This window comes from Pholis gunnellus (assembly GCF_910591455.1).
Source record: "Pholis gunnellus genome assembly, chromosome: 12".
NCBI lineage: Eukaryota > Metazoa > Chordata > Actinopteri > Perciformes > Pholidae > Pholis > Pholis gunnellus.
This window is the reverse complement of record NC_136539.1, coordinates 19,130,031-19,150,617: the sequence shown is the minus strand read 5'-3', so window position 1 is coordinate 19,150,617 and position 20,587 is coordinate 19,130,031. Positions and strand designations below refer to the sequence as shown.

The window sequence follows — 20,587 nt, the reverse complement described above, 5'->3', positions numbered from 1 at the left end:
CCTATTCTTTTCTCCTTACTTCCCATCTGTTTGAATTGGATGTGAAAGAAACACGTGTTTCACTGTGGGGTATAAGGTTAGAGGAAGTGTGTGTGTGTGTGTGTGTGTGTGTGTGTGTGTGTGTGTGTGTGTGTGTGTGTGTGTGTGTGTGTGTGTGTGTGTGTGTGTGTGTGTGTGTGTGTGTGTGTGTGTGTGTTGCTGGGTAGATCTGGCGGTGGCGCTTATGGCTCACTGATTTCGGGTAGACAGGACACGGTCTGTCAGTTTGTGTGTGTGTGGGTGTGTTTTTATGGCGAGCATGCAATTTTGTCTATTTCCAATATAAATGTGTGCGTGTGTGTGTGTGGTAAGCTGTGTAAGCTGTCTTTCATACCAATGGGCTATTAGTCGGATCAAACCCACAATTATTCCCCCTTCCCTCCACCTTTGCATTAACGCACACACACACACACACACACACACACACACACACACACACACACACACACACACACACACACACACACAAACACATACATTAGTGCACATGTACAGGTGACTTTGCACAAACACTGACAGACACACACACACACACACACTGCAGGCCCACACACACAGCTCCACGGAACCTTCAAAACCAGTTTGTTTTTTCCGTATGTATGGTTAGATTCCGACTCGGTGTCATTTAAGTTGGAGGCTTGTGGTGCTGAAACTCTTCTGACATTAAATTTCAGCCTCTGTCACAGAATCACAGCAGGGAGTTCCCTCCACAATAAACTTTCGATTCAACCAAATTACCGCTGACATATGAAATCAAGCTGTCACAAGAAAACCACCCCTTTAGCTTTATTCAATGCAATTTCCTAAAAGCTCCAACACAACATTACTTTGATGATGTAAATCAGGGAAATATTTTCTGATTTATTATTGAGTTTGACATTTTGGAACATTTTACGTCTGCCATGACCCAAACACTGTCTGCTTTATTCTTATATTTAGAAACAAAGCAATTAAAAAATATATTCTGTGGTAGAAACATCTGTCAAATTCATCTGCCACATTATTCCCATTATAAAATCTCCATTAGTAGGTAGCATAGTGAAAAACGTCCTATAAACAACAATGTAGCCATTATTTAGTCAAGATGTTTAAAAAGTGGCACAATATGCTGCACTGCAGACCACAGAAATGCTCACATTTCTATTCCGGGTTAATTGTTGTTGTGCATTTTGAAGTCATACCTCTGCTGTTTTTAGTGTTTTTATATGAGCCCTACCACAGAGCACCTTTCGCTCCTCACTGGGTCAGATCTGGATCCACTTTCCTCAATAAAAGCCAGAGGAAGGAGGAGCAAGCAATCTGATTGGTTAGACTGTGTAATAAACTGAGTTGATGGGTAGTCGGACAGAGGCAGAGAGGAAGTGCCTAAAGGTATTTGGTAGAACGTAAACAACAGCAGTTATTGGAAGGATTGTCACGATAGCTTCCACATTGGAGCGCCTGAGGAGTGTGTGTGTGAGTGTGTGTCTGTCTTTTACTCACAGAAATCTGTTCACACAGTTGCTTTATGGGGACTCACTTATTATTTAGGTCATAAACTGGTGAGGTAAATTGTTAATATTTAGGTTAAAATGTGTTTTTTGGTTACGGTTAGGTTTCAGGCTTGGGGTTAGTGGTTGTGGTTAATTAAAGGAATACCTCACACACACAAAGACCATTTGTTTTATTTACTCACCAATTACTCATTAACCTTGACTTGTTAAAGAAAACTGTTTTTCTCCAGCAAAGAATCAGAAAACAGAGAAGAGTCTTGATGAATCGAAGTTAATGGAGGTAGGGTTTAACAACAGCAAAACTATATCAAAAACATCCATTTTCAAACTCTCACACAACTCGTGCAGAAAAATCCAAGTATCATTTATTCATAAAAGGGTGTTTTGATATAGTTTTACTGTTTTTAAACGATTTCTTCGTTCGCTGTGCATGAAGGCATGCAAAAAACATTTTCCTTAAGAATTCAAGTGAGTAATTGATATACAAATGTTTGTTTTGAGGGTGAAGTATGTCTTTAAGGTATCTTTAAGGTTGATGAAATGTCCTCCTAAGTGACAAAAATAGGTGCTGGGAGTGTGTGTTGGAGAGTTAACATGTGCGTGCAGACAAGCTGCCCTGCATTTGTGAGTAACCGTCCAGCCTGCCTCACTGCATTCATATGTGTGTCTGCGTGTGTGTGTGTGTGTGTGTGTGTGTGTGTGTGTGTCTGGAGAGTTCTGGGTCACCATAACAGCTGGGGGCACACTGCCTAGACAGTGAATGTTGATTGGTCGCCCCATTCTGGTGGCTGTGTTCCTATTGGCTGGAATTTTACTACAGTACCCATAGTGACAGAGCTGTAAACAAAAACAAGTGTGGCATGTCTATGTATTTTTGTGTTGAAGTATTTTTTGGGTTCGCCCAAGTCCTTCATTTTGATGCCTGTTACTATGCCTGCAGAAGGTTTTTTTTCACCTGTATGTGCTAATGCATTAAATGTCCTTTTACAAGCTGTTTATTTGCTCTTTATGTTCTGCAAACGTTACTGGATAATGGATCGTGGCAGAGAGCCACAATTGCCAGTAAAAAAAAACATTGATATATCCCAATTTTCTCAAAAATGAAACATAAAACAAAGAGCTGTAAAAACGAAATTTGACAATATAAAACAGAAAAGATTGATGTGCCAGAAAACTATTCTCTTCAACCGCCTCTCTCCTTGTTTTTACCCCATGTTGTTTGTGTCTAGCAGTGAGAGGCCGTGTAAATACACGAGAGGAGAGACTCTTCGACTTCCTTTTAGGTTAACCAGAACAGAATGTGCATGGGTGGCACAGATACTGTAGATACATATTCAGACAGTTCACCGTGAGGCTCGACAGTGTAACACACACACACACACACACACACATATATATACAGACACCCTGACAAACACGCAAAATCTAGTCACCCACATAACCAGACGTTCTGCTGCACCTTCCAGGATAACAAGATCGTGTTAACAGAATGGCAATAGCTTGAATATTCCAAATAGCTCCATTATTACTGCCAGGGAACGCTGGGCACACAAATATACACATACACACAAACACTAAGTTACACAAACAGACAAACTAGAGGAAGTCCAGTACATGCTAATGTGTAATTTATCAATCAAAGCAGATGTCCTTACAAGCAGAGATCCTGTCTGTATGTAGTTGATGGTAACGAGGTAGGACTCCCTCTAAATAGAATTGTTTCGGCACACGGCCCCAAAATGTGTTCACATTCAAGTGACAAAGACCTCTAGTGGCCTGTAGCAGAAGTGGAGGGTTCAACAAAACGGCGGACTTAAACACAGGCGACCGCGGTTCATTTTAAATTTCATACCGATAGTCAAAGTCTCACCAAAACCACAACGTTCCCTAACATTACCACGTATGTACTAACCCAAACCATGATGTGTCTCTCAACCTAACCAAGTCGTTTTTGTGTCTATACCTATACCTGACCTTAATCAGGGTGTTAAAAGTTGATTTATTTTTCAGCAGGAAACAAATTATGCCGATAGAGGCGTTATAAAGCTGTGGTAGTGTGAAATATCTAGAGTTTGAATCTCTATTTAAAGGACTGCATGCTCTTCTTTGAGCAAATCGTACCAGTGTCGGATTTACAAAACCCTTTCAAAACCAATTACAAACTTAAAATTGTGAAAGAAATTAAAGATGTTTTGCTTTGTTTCTAAAACGTGACATAACCTTTTTTTTTACATTTTTTTATAAACAGCAGTAATGTACAAAAATTGTGAACCAAACGTTTGCGATGAATTACAAACTACTGTAAACATCTTCATCTAAACGCTTCCCATGAAAGTGCCGTAATAGCGTTTCATCTTTTATGTACGCTATGTTGTAGAATGCCATACGTCTAAAAATCAATTAATTGATTCACAAATCTCTCTCTGTCTTTCTCTCTCTCGGGTGCTAGGGTGTGAACACTGACACCCTTGTTGTTTTCAAGTCCATCAGGTGGACTGTGTCAAGCACAAAAGAAACACACACACACACACACACACGGGAAATCCCAAAAGGCTGGTGCCAGAGTGAGAAACACCGACAACCGCACGTGTTGTGTTAGTAACCTCAGCCCTCTGTGTGTTTGTGTGTGCGTGTGCGTGTGTGTGTGTGTGTGTGTGTGTGTGTGTGTGTGTGTGTGTGTGTGTCTCTCAGGGGAACAGGGCTCAGGACTCAATTAAGAGGGTATGTGTGGAATGCTTTCAGGGGGAACGGGACAAGATGGCTGTGGGGCCGACACTATGCGCCCCTCTGTCTCACTCGCCCTTGATCTCAATTGGTCTCACTTTGGCTGACCCATGGCAGCGTGAAGGGGAGCCATGTCAGGCTCACACACACACACACACCCATATATATATATACACACACACACACACACACACACACACACAAAGTGCCATAAAGGGGAGAGATGTCTCGCCTGGACAGTCTAAAGGGCTCTCAAGGGTCCTCTGCTGTGTCTCTCGTCTCTTTCTCTCTGTCTCCCATGACACCAGGGAGATAAACGAGGCTTGGTCACCTAATGAAGCATGTTGAGTCCTCAATGAGTAGCTTGTAATACAGTTACTAATGGCCTTTTCGTAAAGGTGCAATCTGAAGGTGCTTATAAAATCAACTTTGTGTGTCCTCTTAAGACACTGCATTTTGTTTTCCACAGTTACTTCAGTTGTTTCATCGGCTGCCATTTCCGTTTCTGGGGATAGTAACTGCAAAGAGCTTACATTGATACACTTTGGTAACTGGGAATAGCTACCGATAGCTATGGGGAGAACAGAAACGCTAGCCTCTTCCTGTTTTGGTTGCGCAATGGTTGATGCAACCAATAGGCTTAATTTTCCTGGGAGATGGTACCCGGTGGCAGACAGAATTGCAAAGTGAAAGCGAGGCTTATATTACCTTGCAGCTGGATTCCTGTGATAACACGAGTAGTTTAGGTGTGTGTGAGATGACGCGGAGAAGCGACTGTTCATTCAAAATAGCAATGACGAGATTAGCATAGATGCTACAAAAGCATCAGTTGTATCAGGACTGAAGAGCGTTTCTTCATTGAAAGAAGAGCAAAGAACAACATTAATGGCTTTTCTCAATGGAAAAGATGTCTTTGCTCTTCTTCCGACTGATTTCGGCAAGTGTTTGATTGACAGATGGTTCATCCAATCACCTGCCAGTTTCCAATGATGCCTTCTCAGATGGTTCGATGTAACAAACTATCTGGCATGTCAGATTAAGGCTTATAGGGAACCAATCTAAACGTCCAAAATGTCACATGCTGGGGCATTACTATCACCATCTCTGTATCAAAAGTACCAAAAACAACATCCACGTACCGGTTTTGAAGATTTCGTAGCGCAGTGAAAAGCCCGCCCCCTGGTGGGCGTAGTCCGAAACAAACTTGATGTGGAGTGAGGGCCCGGACGATATGATTGGTGCAGGGGCGATGTTGCTGCAGTGCTTCCCCAGCAGGTCGGCCGTCTCCAAGTTCCCATCATGGATCTCTACATAGTCGTACCTGCAAGAAGACAAACAAATAGCATTGAATACCTTCTCTCCTACATACATTCATTGTGATTAACGTAATACAAAAAATTAACACCGTTTTATTACAATCCTGAGATTAGCAGCACGTCCAAACGGTGAACGCAAATATAATTTTCTGTGAAATGCAATAACACAGGGGCATTAACAACCTACAGTGCTAAATATCTACTCCAGTCCATGCTTGATGTACAGACATTTAATTAATCTACTGATGAGATGTTTAGTGGAAAAGGCGAGACGAGACTTTAATTTGAGGAGGAGGAAATTGTTCAATCTTTTCAAGCTGTTTTTCCTCTGATGTTATTAGTTTATTTTTCTTTATTAGTTTTTTCCTCTGGCAGGCACATCACATTGGTTTTGGCAACAAAACGGAAGCAATGAGCACATTTGTTTGCATCCATCAGTGGCTAGAGGGACTTCTGAAAGCACAGTTGCTATCAGCAGAAGCATCGGGCGTCATTACAATTCAAATGAATGCAGCACAAGACATCGGCAGTTCACAGATGGTGGAGGAAGAAAAGAACCACCTGCGTGAGGCATAAATAAAAAGAGAAACCGTTTTAAAATTCAATAACTGCACTGTAATCGAGTGATTATATACCCCAACTGCTACAGGCTTCATGGTCTACAGAACACCATTTTATGGATTATAACTATATTATAATACAATCAAAAGGAGAGTGTGAATGTAAGATGACGTGCTTCCCTTCAGCTTGCATGAGGAAACAGTGGTGTCACATGTGTGCTGAACTTTAGAAATTCTTAAGGAAACTGATTCCCAATCTCACACAACAAATGTTTCTCATTTTTTAAAAGTTAATTAGAAGTTTCATGATCTTAAAGCAAGGCAATGCTAATACTTTAAGAAGGAATGATAGGTAAACAAGTCTTGCATTGTGCGCAAAATTATATATATAAAACAAGAAAATGTGCATCACTTAGTTTTGCTTCATGTCACACTAGGGCCAAAGTCAGAGTGTGAGAGCTTTTTGAACTACGGATGCACCCTACGTACAGCCTTTGATGCTATAAAAGGATTAACCTGGAACAAATGACTCTAGTTTACATCTTTGCCCAGGTCTAATTCAATAATGTTTGTAACTCAGCCTGGGGGCCTTCAGTTCACAGAGAAATTCCACTTTTTACAGTGGATTTAGGTCACTTCAGCATTTACCTGGTTCTTCTTTCCTTAGAAATATCTCTCACACTTTATGCAGACTTTTATAAGAGCTGTGCTGAAATATAACTAATCATGTTAGTACTAAATGAAGGAATAGATGTATTATGACTAACATGGATTCCTCCGTACACAAGGATTGAACTCAGGTTTGTGGGAATATAACTGGCATTAAAGTAACAATTTTCCTGTCATCCTGGCAACTAGTTCTTTTCATATATACCAAAGACCATGATTCAAACCAGAATTTACCTAAAACTACAGACAGAAAGACTTCTTTCATCCATAAAGGGAAGGTTCTGAATCTATTTTTATTCCCATTTCTTTCATGTTTTCTGACCACACATGTCAGGACCTGTCTCCAGACCCACAGAAGGAGTGTTGCCTCCATGTCTGGATACCACCTGCCTGGCTCTGAAATAGCTTCCCGGAAAGAAATTCCGTGAGCAACTATTGTTTGACTCCGAGTTAAGTGACTTAAATTTCAATTAGGGTTTCTCTTACGGCTGGACTCTATTTGCACATCTTCCTCCATCATATTGATCAGTTCTGACCACAGGGCCTCTAATTGCTCTAATATTGAGCGTTCTACATTTCTCTAAAGTAATCAAATAGACATGCCTCAACCTTAAGGAACCCAAAGCATCTCGTCTTTTCCATACAGTTTAAGAGATATTATACTTCAAGTACATTTATTGACTTTTTAAAAATACCATAAACCAGCGACAGAAGGCCAGCGACTCGACAGATGAAGTTCCATGTATGATAGAATGTTCGTACTACTACTCCTGTACAAACTCATTACAGAAGACTATAAAAACGGTGTTAATCACTTCACTACTACACGTTATACAGACGCACTGGTTTTTCACTTAAAAGGATATTTCAGGCACGAGGATTTATTCCCTGGACACTCCAAACCCCAACCCTTAAAGGTGCGATGAACAGGATTGGGAGCATTTCTATTGCCTCTCAACAGCTCGCAGTTACCGATGCTAATGACGCCAACAGTGTTTACCTGAGGGGGAACTGGAGGGTGAACGCTAGTGATGACGCCTTGGTCGGGACGGTGTGATAAGCTTTATTCGCCGTATGAGAGCCGTGTAGAGTGGAGGCCGTGAGCTAGCGAGAGGGGCACGTTCACGTGCACTAACATGCACAAACAGCAGGCGCGACCGGCCAGGCTATGTCAACAAAGCAAGGAGAAGCTCATATTACAACACACACAGAGGGACATAACTCCACTACATCTTTACATAGCAAATTGTTGTTTGCTGCTATATTAATGCTTTAAATCCTGTATATTACCAATAACCATAACCAAAAGACAAGTCTAAAACCTAATTTTCGTTTCTTAACTTTTAGGGACTAGCTTTTTGACCACAAACGGGAGGTAATTCACCTTAATGTGGCTGTGTGAATAAAATTGTGTCCCCAAAATGGTGATTCCTGTAATACAGATACACCGCAGACAAAAGCAGCAGATTCAACAGAACCCCCATAGCTTTATAAAAGGCTGTCAAGTCACAGATGATAACTCTATTGTGCATAGACACAATGTGATGTGTGTGTGTGTGCTGCTCTGGTTCTCACCGTACATACGCTTGCAGTCTGTGTGTGTGCGTTTCCTGTGTTTTGCTGACAGGTGAGCAAGCTCCTGACATAATGAGGGTCATACACCTCCCACTCTCACATCATGCTTTGTGTCTGCTTTGCGTGGAACTATAACACCACAGTTATGACGCAAGCTGTCACTGCACTGTGAGCGCGTGTGTGTGTGTGTGCATCTGTGTGAGTGTTTGTGTGTGCCAGCATACGTGTGTATGCGTCGCAGTTCCTGTCATATTTTCCCAAGAGAACGCCTCATCCCGGCGACAGTTTCCTCCTCCTCTTTTGTGAAATGACAACTTTGTTTGAACGGCTACTCGTGTATCCTGACAAGATCTCCTTTTCTTCCTCCTCCCGGCTCACTCTTCCCCTAATTATTTTTCAGTGTTTTAATTTTCAACGCTGTCTTTTTCCCCGATCATTCTTTGACTTCTTCCTTTTCTCTCTCTGTCCCCCTTTTCCTCTTGAGCTTTCTCTTATGTGCTGTCAGACGCATAACCAGTGGCCAAGACCCAACGTGTGGGTGAGAGGAGGAGGGGGTGAGCGAGAGAGCGAGGATGTTAGAATTTGTGAATATTTGAATTTGAAACTACTCTTTATTAACAAAGCTGAGAGGATGGATGGATATATTAACTTGACAGTTACATAGAGTTATTGAGCTCCTAAAATCATTTTCTAAAACTCAGTTTTCCTTGTCCACGCAAAAAAAAAACGTGATGCTGGCCTTTTTCTTACAGATTCCTCCACTGTACCGGCTGTTGAGGATAGCTCTGTTTTAGGGTGCGGCAAAACTAAGAGAAACAGATTTCAAACTCAGCCGGCACAGTGTGGACTCCGTCAGAGAGAGAACATGACACTGCATTCACCCTGCCAGCTCCTCCCCTCGGACAGACAGAGACAGGTGTCCCCTCCATCCCTTCCTCCCTCGCTACAGCCTGAAAGACGTACACAGCCACTTCTAAGTCAGCAGACACACACACACACGTACGCAAGAGACCTGCACAAACACGCAAACTTTCTGTCTCACACATAAACACACTGGTTCACACACACACACACACACACACACACACACACACAGAGCCTGTGGCCATGCACTCAAATGGATACGGAGGAGTTTGAGGTTTCCTACAATCTGTCTCTGTGTAGGAGGAAAAAAGCTTCTAACAAACTGTTTAATCCCATCATCATCATCTCTCTCTCTCTCTCTCTCTCTCTCTCTCTCTCTCTCACCCTCAACATATTTCACTGCAGCCAATCAGAGATTTTTTCCAGACTTGCCAGAGGGAATGACAAGAAGTCTGAATTAGTTTCTCCCACCCTTTTCACGAAATTCTCTTGTTGACAAACGGTGTACGAGCTGCTTTTTCCTTGCTTACATGAAGGGAATGATGAAAAAATGTTGGTTCCAAAATGTGTTACATGGGCGGTTACAGCTGTAAAAAGCATTTGCTATGGATTGTAAGCACAGATTGAGGAAGAGGACTTAAAAGCTGAATAAAACAATTGACGTCATGATACAGGTGTGCTTGTGTGTGTGTGTGTGTGTGTGTGTGTGTGTGTGTGTGTGTGTGTGTGTGTGTGTGTGTGTGTGTGTGTGTGTGTGTGTGTTTTGGGGGTAGGGCTGTTTCATGAGCGAGAAAGCTCTTCAAAGTCTGTCTGACGTGAACCAAGGAAAAGGTTTGGCTACAGATGCACTTCCACCCCTCCTCCCTCCTACCCCTCCCTTCTGCCTTGGTCTTAATTGCTTTTCACACGTTCTCTCTCTCTCTCTCTCTCTCTCTTTAGGTCTGGAGTTGTCTTCTTACACCTGCACATTTCTTTCAAGCATCAGGGGTAGACAGAGCGTCTACAGTCACACACAGACACACACTAATAAGAGCTGACAGCAGGCCAGTGTGTGTCAGTGTTTTCACGCTGTTGTAAAAAAGAGTGAAAGTCCCTTAAAAACATGTCATAAATTGTGAATTGGTCTAAATGAAAATGTATTGTGTGTGTTTCTTTGTCTTACTTTCCTTTATGCTTGTGCAGCAAATACAGTGAAGGTCCAAGCCAACTTTGAACTGAACTGATTAAACTGAAGTTGCTCGACAATCAGCTAAGAACACAGTATGAAGTTATTTATGAGTTCAAGAGAGTCACTGGAATTTGAAACTAATGTTTAATCAAACTATTACTGGGTTTCATTTTTCAGACAAATGAGGGAAGAAATTTGCATTATTACGTTTTTGTGAGAGGTTACGGTTAGTGTTTGGTGGTGTGCGTGATTGTGTGCGTCTGCTTTTGTCCACGATTAATCTCGCATTTTGCTGCAGCAAACTGCACAATGTTTTAAGAGGGCCAGTTATGGCTGCATGGTGAAAGACACCTCTCCTCTGGTCACTAGTGATGACACGGCTGAATGAATGGCCCAACCCCAACCGCTTTTTTGGGCGGCTTGTTTGGCAAACTGCTAACGGCTAACGGGAGCTACCAGTGCCCACACTGTTGTACCTCGGTGCCACTCAGCCGCTGCGAAGCGGGCAGACAGCTTGGTGAGTTTAGCTTTGTGTTTTTGGCACAATTTTATGAAGTGTATTATACATTACATTCAATCACACAATACAGCTAAGGTCGTTGCAGACACACCTGGTGGAGATCTGCAGCACCTTTCTAGTTATTATATGTTTAGTACAGTTTTTTTTCTCAACTTCGCTATCTGCTCATTCACATTTCGCAGAAAGAGATGTAAATATCTCTGTCGGGACAAGAACAATTCTGGGTGGTGGATTCAGCCGAGTTTTCTCTGACTGTTCAAAGATGCTTCCAGCAGCGCTTATAATTCCCTTAAGGCATGACACAGGCTCTAGTTCAGCTGCTGCTACTGATGTTTCTCACTTGCTCCTAATATTCTCCGATATACTATATACATCCCTGGAGACAAAGAGTCTCAAACACTACACATTCATAAGTAACCATTATACAGTATTTGAAACACAGAAAGAAAGAGAAAGAGAATTCTAAATGTTCACAGACACAGCTTAAACACCAAATCCAAGCTAAGGGAGCTTCTTGCATATTACTACTGAATTATAAATTAGGAGTCCGTACAGTCATCCTAGCTATTGTCTCAGACTAGAATGTGGTCTGTACTAATCTACCATTTTCATTAGTACCCAATTTAATCCACAGTAAGTGAAAAACAATTGTTTGCATGGACCCTGCACCACTAATATTGTGTGTTTTAATTTGCTATGCGTTAGTTCAAATTTACGAGTACATGACCTACACGCTCACCCTCTCTGTATTCATAGTATATTCATATACCTGTGTAGGAAAAGCAGCCGTAGTCAGTCTGTCACTGAAGCAGTTAATAGAGAGTGACTGACTTCACTGTTATCAAGTAATAGGCCTATTACTGCAGACAGATGGACAGTGTGTGTGTGTGTGCGTGTTCGTGCGCGTGTGTCCGGCTGTAGTCTCCAGGACAACCAATCGATTCCTCATTATGGCTTTAACACACATTGATCAGGGTCAGTCCTCCAAACATGCACACATACACACACACACACACACACACACACGCACACACACACACACACACACAGTCATTACAGTAACAGACATTGATCAGGCAGACCTTCAGGGCCTCAGGGAGTGTCTGTAAATCAGACTACTGATATTATCATCATTACCTGAGTGTGTGTGTGTGTGTGTGTGTGTGTGTGTGTGTGTGTGTGTGTGTGTGTGTGTGTGAGAGAGAGAGAGAGGATTTCCTAAAATCCACCTTGGAGATCAACAAATCTTCATATTTCAAACCTTTTTCTGTAACCCCAGGTTTGTGTGAAAGTCACTCTCTATTTGCGAGGTAGTGCCCATGTCATGTACACTACTCTGTACCCAGAATGCAATGCGCTGCATGTTTTTGATGTTAAGGTTGCCGGTGTGCAATGCAAAATGAAAATGATTAGCAAGTGCCAGACCTCTCCATTTTACTGCACACAGTTGAGTAAAGTGAATGAGTGGTTTTGGACCCAGCCCAGGTCTCTTAATAAATGGGGAGTGGTGTCGACTGCGCTGGACAAGTTTTAAGTGGCGGAGGATTCCTTTTTGCTAACTTCCAATAGCGCGTAAATGTCTGACATTCATGCACTTTGAGTGCGTTTTTGAAGGAACAAACTGCGCCTCAAGTTGACTAAAGCTCCACATGAAAGCTGCTGTTGGAAGAACTCAAGGAAGTGCCTGCTGGACTTAACTATCAACCACAAACTTGAAAGACAACCTAGTACGTCTTGCTGCTGACCAGTCAGAGCTACTAAATCTCACAGACAGTAATAACCGTAGCACAAGCATACGCTTGAAGTGAACTTTAACATTTGTAGTTTCATTTGTTTGAGTTATTGATTGCCTGAAGGAAATTGTTGCTGAAAGTTATCACACGGTGCTCGCCGAGTGATGTAATCTCTGATTTATGTTTCATAACATCAGCAAGACGCCTCTCCCTGAAACAAATGAGGCGATGCGATCGTGATCACGACTGTATAAAAGCACGGTTTGCAGCCCCGTTCAGGCAGCTAAAAGGAATTCTGATTTATCATGAACCTAAACTGTGTTGTAAGGCACATCTGGGTCCTAAGGTGTTCTCCTTCCTCCTCTCTCCGTAGCTTTCTAATAACATTGTCTCTCAGCGTTGTGCTCGGGATGCTTGTCTGGACGCGTGGCTCTCCTGCTGGTAGAGTCGCTGTGATGCTAATTCAAACATGCAGGCAGCTGCTAAATGCCCACAGCTGGTAACCGAACACTGTCACACCAAATGCTGTTCCTCTCTCTGTCATATAGCCTCTTCATCCCCCCCCCCCCCCCCAACTTTCTCTAGTTTCCCCTTCTGCCCCGAGGCCATTGTCACATCACATCCCTCTACCTTTTGCTCTCCTCTTGGCCATGTACCCAAGACTTCCACCTTGCCTGTCGGGTGTGTCTATATGTGTGCATATGATCAAGTATTCACAATATAATACATCACAATGTATGTCCTTTACAGGTATGTTGTTACAAGGTTCACATATATGTGCGCAAAGGCGGGTGTACTGAGAGATGAGAATTGAAAAAGAAAAGAGAGGATGAAAAGAAAGGAGAAGAGAGAAGAGAAGGGAGAAGAGTTAAGGACAGAAAATAGATCTAGCATGAAGTTAAATGATTGATTGAGGCAGAGAAGAAAGACAAGGTCTAAATCATTAGTGAAACCATTATCGTTGACTGCAGCTTCTCTGTCATATAAATCACTTCTTAACTCACTGCTTTACTCCACACTTATTGTGTAAGCCACATAACCGTGAAACTGCCTACGTGCCTGTCTGCTTGTGGTGCTTTCATGAGTTTATTTGAGAGCCCCAAAATGATCATACCTCCGTGTGTGCATCTGTACTCTTGTTTATTCAGGCGCATATGTGAGCCTTAGACTGTACGTGTGTGTTAATATCACAGAGAGCATCTGACTTGGTGTGATATGAGGTAAGGGAAGACGGGAGAGGGTGGAGAATGTGGAGGGGATGACAATAAGAGAGAGACATATAGAAAGGGGATTTAAGTGATGGATAGACCGAGGCTGGAGGATAAAAGAGGATGAAGACAGATATATGCTGAGGAAAGAAAAGTCTATGAATGATAAAGAGAGAAGAATATGTGCATTTTAAAGAGGGAGACAAGGGGAGGCGAGGGAGATGAGGAAATAAGAGAGGAAGGAAGACAGAGTGTGGCATTTGGCTCTCTGCCTGTGTTTTCTCATATGCAATGCTGAATAATGAAAAGATTGGCACACTAAGAGGGGATGACGGTGAGGAGATGCGAAGGAGGGAAGGGAAGGAAAGGAAAGAAGGGGAGACATTAGATGGAAGAGATTGAAGAAGAGGAAGACGGGAGGAGAGGCGACGAAGAAACAAGCGGGCAGGGAGGCAGAGGGAAAAGGAGGTGGGAGAGAGGAAGGCACAAGAGCAGATGAAATATGATAGATGGGGTCTATTGGGCAGTGGTGAGGGGGCGGGAGGGTGAGGAAGGGTGAGATGAATGGAGGGGAGAGGAGAGGGAGCGAGCCAGGAGGAAAGAGGAGAGGAGGTAGCTGTCAGGATGATTTGAGCCTGCCCTCAACGGACCCTGACGCTGCACTTTTCCCTTTGCAGCTGTGTGTGTGTGTGTGTGTGTGTGTTAGTGTGTGTGTGTGTGTGTGTGCATGTTCTTTTCAAACACTCCAAATAGAGATCTTGCTTTGTGAGACAGAGCAGTGCAGTGAGCTGAGAGGAAAATGTGAAGCAGACAACGAACTACTGCTAAGTAGTGAACACAAGGATTTTGTAGCAGTTCTTTGACCTTAACTATCTTGGCAGTTGCCACATGGACAAGATGAATCTGCTTCATAAATGATTTAAGAGAGGTGCTTAACTCTTCTAAATTCTAACTAAACTGTCTTTTCACTCCAATACATTTGGGAAAAACTCCAAAAGAAAAGGAATACATATAAAACTTGTCAGAGAACTGGACTTGTTGCTGTGCAGAGACTTAAGATGTTGACGTCTTAGTTTAATTTGCAGGGTTGAAGAAATACTTTCAGATTTTGACAAATACAGTTATTTGCTTTCTTGCCAAGAGTTAGAGGAGAGGATCGATACCATTCTTTCACATGAGAGTGAATCAATCTTCACATCTAACTCTTGACAAAAAAAAGCAAATAAGCATATTTCCCCAAATATCAAACTATTCCTTTAAACCTAAAAGTGAACGTGATTGTGGTGGTTGACAATAACTGCAGAGAGGAGTTGTGGGAGACTTTTCCAGTGCAAACCCATTCAGCACACTGAAGTTGGAGGCTAAGGTGTGTTAACTAATAAAAGACAGCAAACATAAGGCTCAGTCAGATTAAATTAGGTACACATTTCTTTGAACAGTTGCAGACTTCAGAACTTTTATCAACTGTGACTGCAAATAAAGGTGGATGCAAAAACAAAAAAACAGTATGGTTGTGAACTGCATACCCACACAGAGTCTCCTCTGTCTGTGTACCGGTCCATCATGTGGTTTAGATCTACACAAACGCCTCAGCTGCAGTTGTTGGGTGACGACTGAGACCCGCCACCAGTGACGGACTAATGCGGTACCACGGTGCCTGTCATGCGAAGGGAAATGGGAAGTCATGGTGAGTCATGATTGGCCTCGGCTTTACTGATCTTAGCAGGGGCACGGCCTTCCTTTTCATCCCTCTCGCTCCCTCCAGCTGTCTCGTCACACTTAAATTGCTACTGTATATGAATCTTAATGAAAACATCTCTCTCCGTCCGACCACCTCCACATCGATTTTTGCCTGCAGAGGCAGCAGAGTGCTTGACAAAATGTGATATGTTATAGATTACAGATTACCATCTTAAATTGCAATCAGGATCACAATAGATTAGATTGCTCCAACGTAGTGACATAATAAAACCACCCCTGCCAGACCGGGGCATGCAGATTCTTAACAGCGCTGTTTGTTTGTGTGTGTGTTGATAAATGTTTACGCGCAAGACGGCTGCAACCGTGTGATGAGTTTTTATTATGTGACACAGAGGAACCATATTGCCTCTTCATAATGTAGTCTTTGTCTGCAAACACAGATGACTCCTTCATCTCAACAAGATGAGTGTGTGTGTGTTCTCCGCTCCACCAACTGAGGATTAACAGCTGTTTTCTGATCGCTCGAAGCTGTAGTTTAGACACTTGATAAAAGAAACATATTGATAATGTTCTTACTGCCATATTAAATCAATCTGATGATTTGAGCCTAGAGATAAAAAGAGGAGCAAATGAGTCAAAACTTGACATGGAGACAGTGACACTGGTACGTGTATGTCTAGGTTGTTGCTGACAATCACTGGGTGACCATGTACCTCCCCCCCCCCCCCCCCGCAGACACACACACGCACCCTCCGCTTCTTCTCCTTGGCCTCTTTGCCCTCTGAACCCAACAGCTCAATTTCAGCCTACCACAGACACACACACTGCAGGCGTTGGGCCCCTGTAGACTTAAATAGCACTGCGCTGTAGGACACTTGTAAATAACAGCCTATTAGAGTTGAGTTGTTACCACCAACACTGCAAATATCTCGCTCTTACTGGCATGGTGGCATGGTTTAACAATTACTTCTCAGAAAATGTAACTTGTCGTGACTCGAAGCTAACTGAAACTAAGAGCAACCATACACACACACATACTGTGTGTGTATGGGCATAATAAATAAATCAGCGGCTATTGTTTCTAGCAGCCAAACCAGATTTCCTCCTCCTTGGAAACTAGTGGACTTTAAATGGGTTTAAGATATTGAAAGAGAAAGAGGAAAGCAAGACCCGGGGGTGGACAGAGAGAGAGAGAGAGAAAGAGAGAGAGACTACTAAAGCTGATCCGAGGATAAGAAGAACTGCCGAGTAAAACTGAAAAATGACGAGGACAGGGAGACAGAGAAGTATGTTTTTCATTTCCACAGCACAGTACGAAAGTAAAGTAAAACAGAGCAGAGCACAGCGGGCCTTTTCAACCTTTCAGCTTTTCAACAAACAGCCAGCCAGTGAAATATTGATGCTTCAATTCCAACAAAGAAATGTCTGAATGATTTTTGGTACATCTGAGTGGGGAAATTCACCCATCTATAATTGATACAGCTAACTGGACGGGAAAGCACCGGAACAGAGAAATAACAGGAGAAAGGGGGGGAGTGTAAGTGTGTGTGTGTGTTTCTGCCCTCTTTCCTGCGTCAGTGGGTTTGTATGTGGCTCTTTACGTTCATAGTACCCATTAGATTCCTGAGAGACAGTGGTCTCCTCTCTGGGCTTCTATGTGTAGGACGCATTCATACATGTCATGACAGTCCTACAAAGACGAGGAAAGGCCAGCAGTTTCTTTTAATGGGAAAGACAGAAGACTTCATAACAAACATTCAGATGTTTTTGTGTTTTGTGTGAAGGCCTACGTCTTCAGCTTCGATAACTAGCTTCCCCGTCTCAGCATCTTCCCACATTTCTTTGAAAATTAAAAATGTCCTTCTGCACTCCAGTTGTTGATGAACTTATCTAATTGGTTTTACTATGTGAATGTTGGACTTCATATTGTTGTACTTTTGGTATAATTGCCAATTTGGAAGCTGCAGCTGTGGCCATCTCTGGAAAATGGATCACATTTTTCATTTTGTACACTTTCATAATGTGTTAACTTACATTTTTTTGACAGTGCTTGTGCTGGATCAGAAGCCGTTGCACATGTTTTTAATGTTTGAATACTTTCATATTCCTCTTTAAAGTACCTTGTAAGCTATAAAAAAATAAGATTTTTACTATGATCACTCTTTCAGTAAGCTTAAATAGGATTCACTTCTAAAGCCAGTCTGCCTGCATTCCCCATGATTTCCCAGCATGCCTATTTTTCTTGATGTCCGTGTGCTGTATTTTCATTTCATGCAGCAGAACCGCCGGCCTTTCTTTCAGCTTTACCATGAAACCAAAGCCAAACAGCTCAAAAACAATGATGGACACCAAATCCTCTAATCCGTGTTAATTCTTCCAAAGTGTGAAAACCATCCTGGAACAGTAAATGTGTTGTGATTAGACTTTGATAATTAGAGACAGGGGGCGAGGGAGGTCCCAGAGTGATTATTACGGGATAGCTAAAGCCAGAGGAACAGGAGGAGAGTGGGCTGAAGTTCACTCTCACACAGAGACAGGCTGGTGGAGGCAGAAGCTCCAAAGAGACAGCAAGAGAAGTTTGTAGTAAAAATTCACAGAGTTGTAACATAACCTCTCTTTTTTTTCTTCTCCATAACCCTTAGTTTGCTGCCATCCCATGCCTTTAAAATCTACACACCCATCCATCCAGTCTTTACCTGCAGTCCAGTTTCTCTATCTCAAAGTGCGGGTTGAAGTTGAGGACGATGCGTTGTGAGGGCTCAGGTGCTGTGATGACCCAGCGACAGTTCTGGTGAGGTGGGTACTCCAGCGGGTAGCCGGGGGTGGTGATGTAGCCGGCATCGCTGGCATCTAGAAAGCCACCGCATGGCTCAGATGCTGGAAGGGGAGAGAGTCACAGAGAACGCAAAATCACCATCACTGTCTCACACAAAAGTCAAGTTAATGCAGAAACATGTTTATTTTCGGCAGCCAATCCATCAGCTAGTCCAGTGGGCCTTTTCGGTCATTTATAAAGCTTGTTAACCTTAAGTCTAAATGTAAACAAGAATTACGTTTAAATATCACCACACCCAGCACGACACATCATTGGTGGAGACAAAAAGGTTTACAGTGGGACACAATATGGATGTTTTTTTTATCTAAAAAGTAATGTTGGAGACAACCTGCGCCAGTAAAAGCTCCAAAGCAAGTGGTGAAGAAATGTTACGGTGAATACATAACTTTTGGTTATTTTGGTCATTACAGGTGACAGTGGCCTAACACATATTTACAGCCCAGTTCATTTTCTTCTCATTTTTATGTCATGTTGTGTATTTTTTCTCTCACTTATTAAGATCACTTATTATCCTCGGAAATCTTTTCAACAATCAGAAGTGGGCTTTGACTTACAAAAGGTCTAGAACCCGTGCACTATATCACCTTGTGTAATATGGAAATCTCCCTGTGCACTGAAAGTACCTAAAGCTTTGATAAAATCATTGAGAATGCTTAATATGTTTCCATTGGCTAATACACAAGTTTACACATCAGACAAAGGTCATTGATTTGTTTTTCCCAAAGTGATTAAATCAGCTACGACAAACAGAAGGGAGAATAGAGGGCAGACTTTTGACTGAACTATTAGGGGGTGAAGAAATACATTACTGTCGAAAGACAGAGAATATTTAATTGCAAAAAGAGACAACATAGAAGGACTGATCAGATAAACCTCCAATAACAATATGCAACAATAATAACTTCCCTCACAGCAGCAGACGTAAGTGTAGAATACCATCGGGGTCAATGCTTATGCTTATCACGACTGACCAGAAGCACGTCAACATTCTCTACAAACTCTTTCAAATTATTGTTTTTTTTTTCTCACATATTTGTGCATTAAGCAGGATTTCACACTTGGGAAAATATTCAACACTGATAAAAATGCAGATAAGATTTGTGTTTGCAGAGACAGGATATGAGAAACAAAGAAGAGTGTTGTCTGTGTGGATGTAGTTCTGAAAGGTCGACTCAGCATCACGACATACAAAGACTCCATTCTGACCCATGAAGACTGACACACTGACACACAAGACACAGACACACAGTGAACGGGTCCTCCAGATGCCACAGCTACTGTCACAGAGCGGATCCACTTGTCGGCAGCCATAAGTCTGTGTCGTGTCACAAACAATGCCACTCATTCACTGCCGCAGATGTACCCCGACATAGACGGGGTAACTCATATGTATCAGTGACACCCGACAGCATAACACACACACAACTCTACTGTATTACAGATATGGCATCTATTGTCCTCCACGCCCCGTTTGATTGACTGTGCAGACTTTGAACATGAGCTAAACTTCTTCATTGTTTAACATCTGCAGAACTCAAGTTAAATCATCATGGTGTATACACTGAGCACCATTTTTGTTAACTAGCCACCATCTGCCAGAAGGCCCTGAAGAAACAAGGTTGTTTGTATCCTCAAATAACACTGCACCGATCAAATAGAAGTATTTAATATAAGTAATAATATAATGACTTATTTTAGACATATCTCAAGTGTAGTTTTGGTAAAGAGAGACAAATAAAAACCAATGTTTTGTGGTATTTCCTTTGTTAAGGAGACCATTACTTTGAAATAACTACTTTATTTGTAAACTGCAAACTGTACGTTTTTTATCTTTGTTTTTATTCACCAATTAAGATTACAAATATCTTTCTTGAGGGTTTCCTGGCCAAGACGGCAGCATAAACAGAATTAAAACAAACAGCAAATGACATCAGTGGTCAGATAGTCCATAATCCTGTTTTTAAACTTTATTGTTTATAAAATAATCTAGTTTTGATGCGTAGCTCCAACCAAGATGAGGGCGCACAAACTTTAAAAAGCACTTTCACCAAAGACGGTGCAGGTTTTGAGAAATTACGCACATTATTTAACCGCATGACCGGAGGTTGCAGCCACTTAAGAGTCAGTAGAAAAACATAGCAGATACAATTTCAACAAATATTTTGGGCAAACGGTGGACCA

At 42.2% G+C, this 20,587-nt stretch overlaps 1 protein-coding gene across 1 annotated transcript in view; it reads right to left on the bottom strand.

Moving 5' to 3' along the window:
* Positions 1–20,587, bottom strand: part of LOC306704206 (neuropilin-2-like) — a gene marked incomplete at its 3' end in the record, with an annotated part of 89,597 nt that overhangs the window by 58,742 nt on the left and 10,268 nt on the right. The window contains exons 2-3 of the mRNA XM_079170457.1: positions 18,267–18,447; positions 5,396–5,577 (exon numbers count right to left, since the gene is read on the bottom strand). Coding sequence (XP_079026583.1) covers positions 5,396–5,577; positions 18,267–18,447 — 363 coding nt within the window. The remainder of the gene's footprint in view (positions 1–5,395; positions 5,578–18,266; positions 18,448–20,587) is intronic.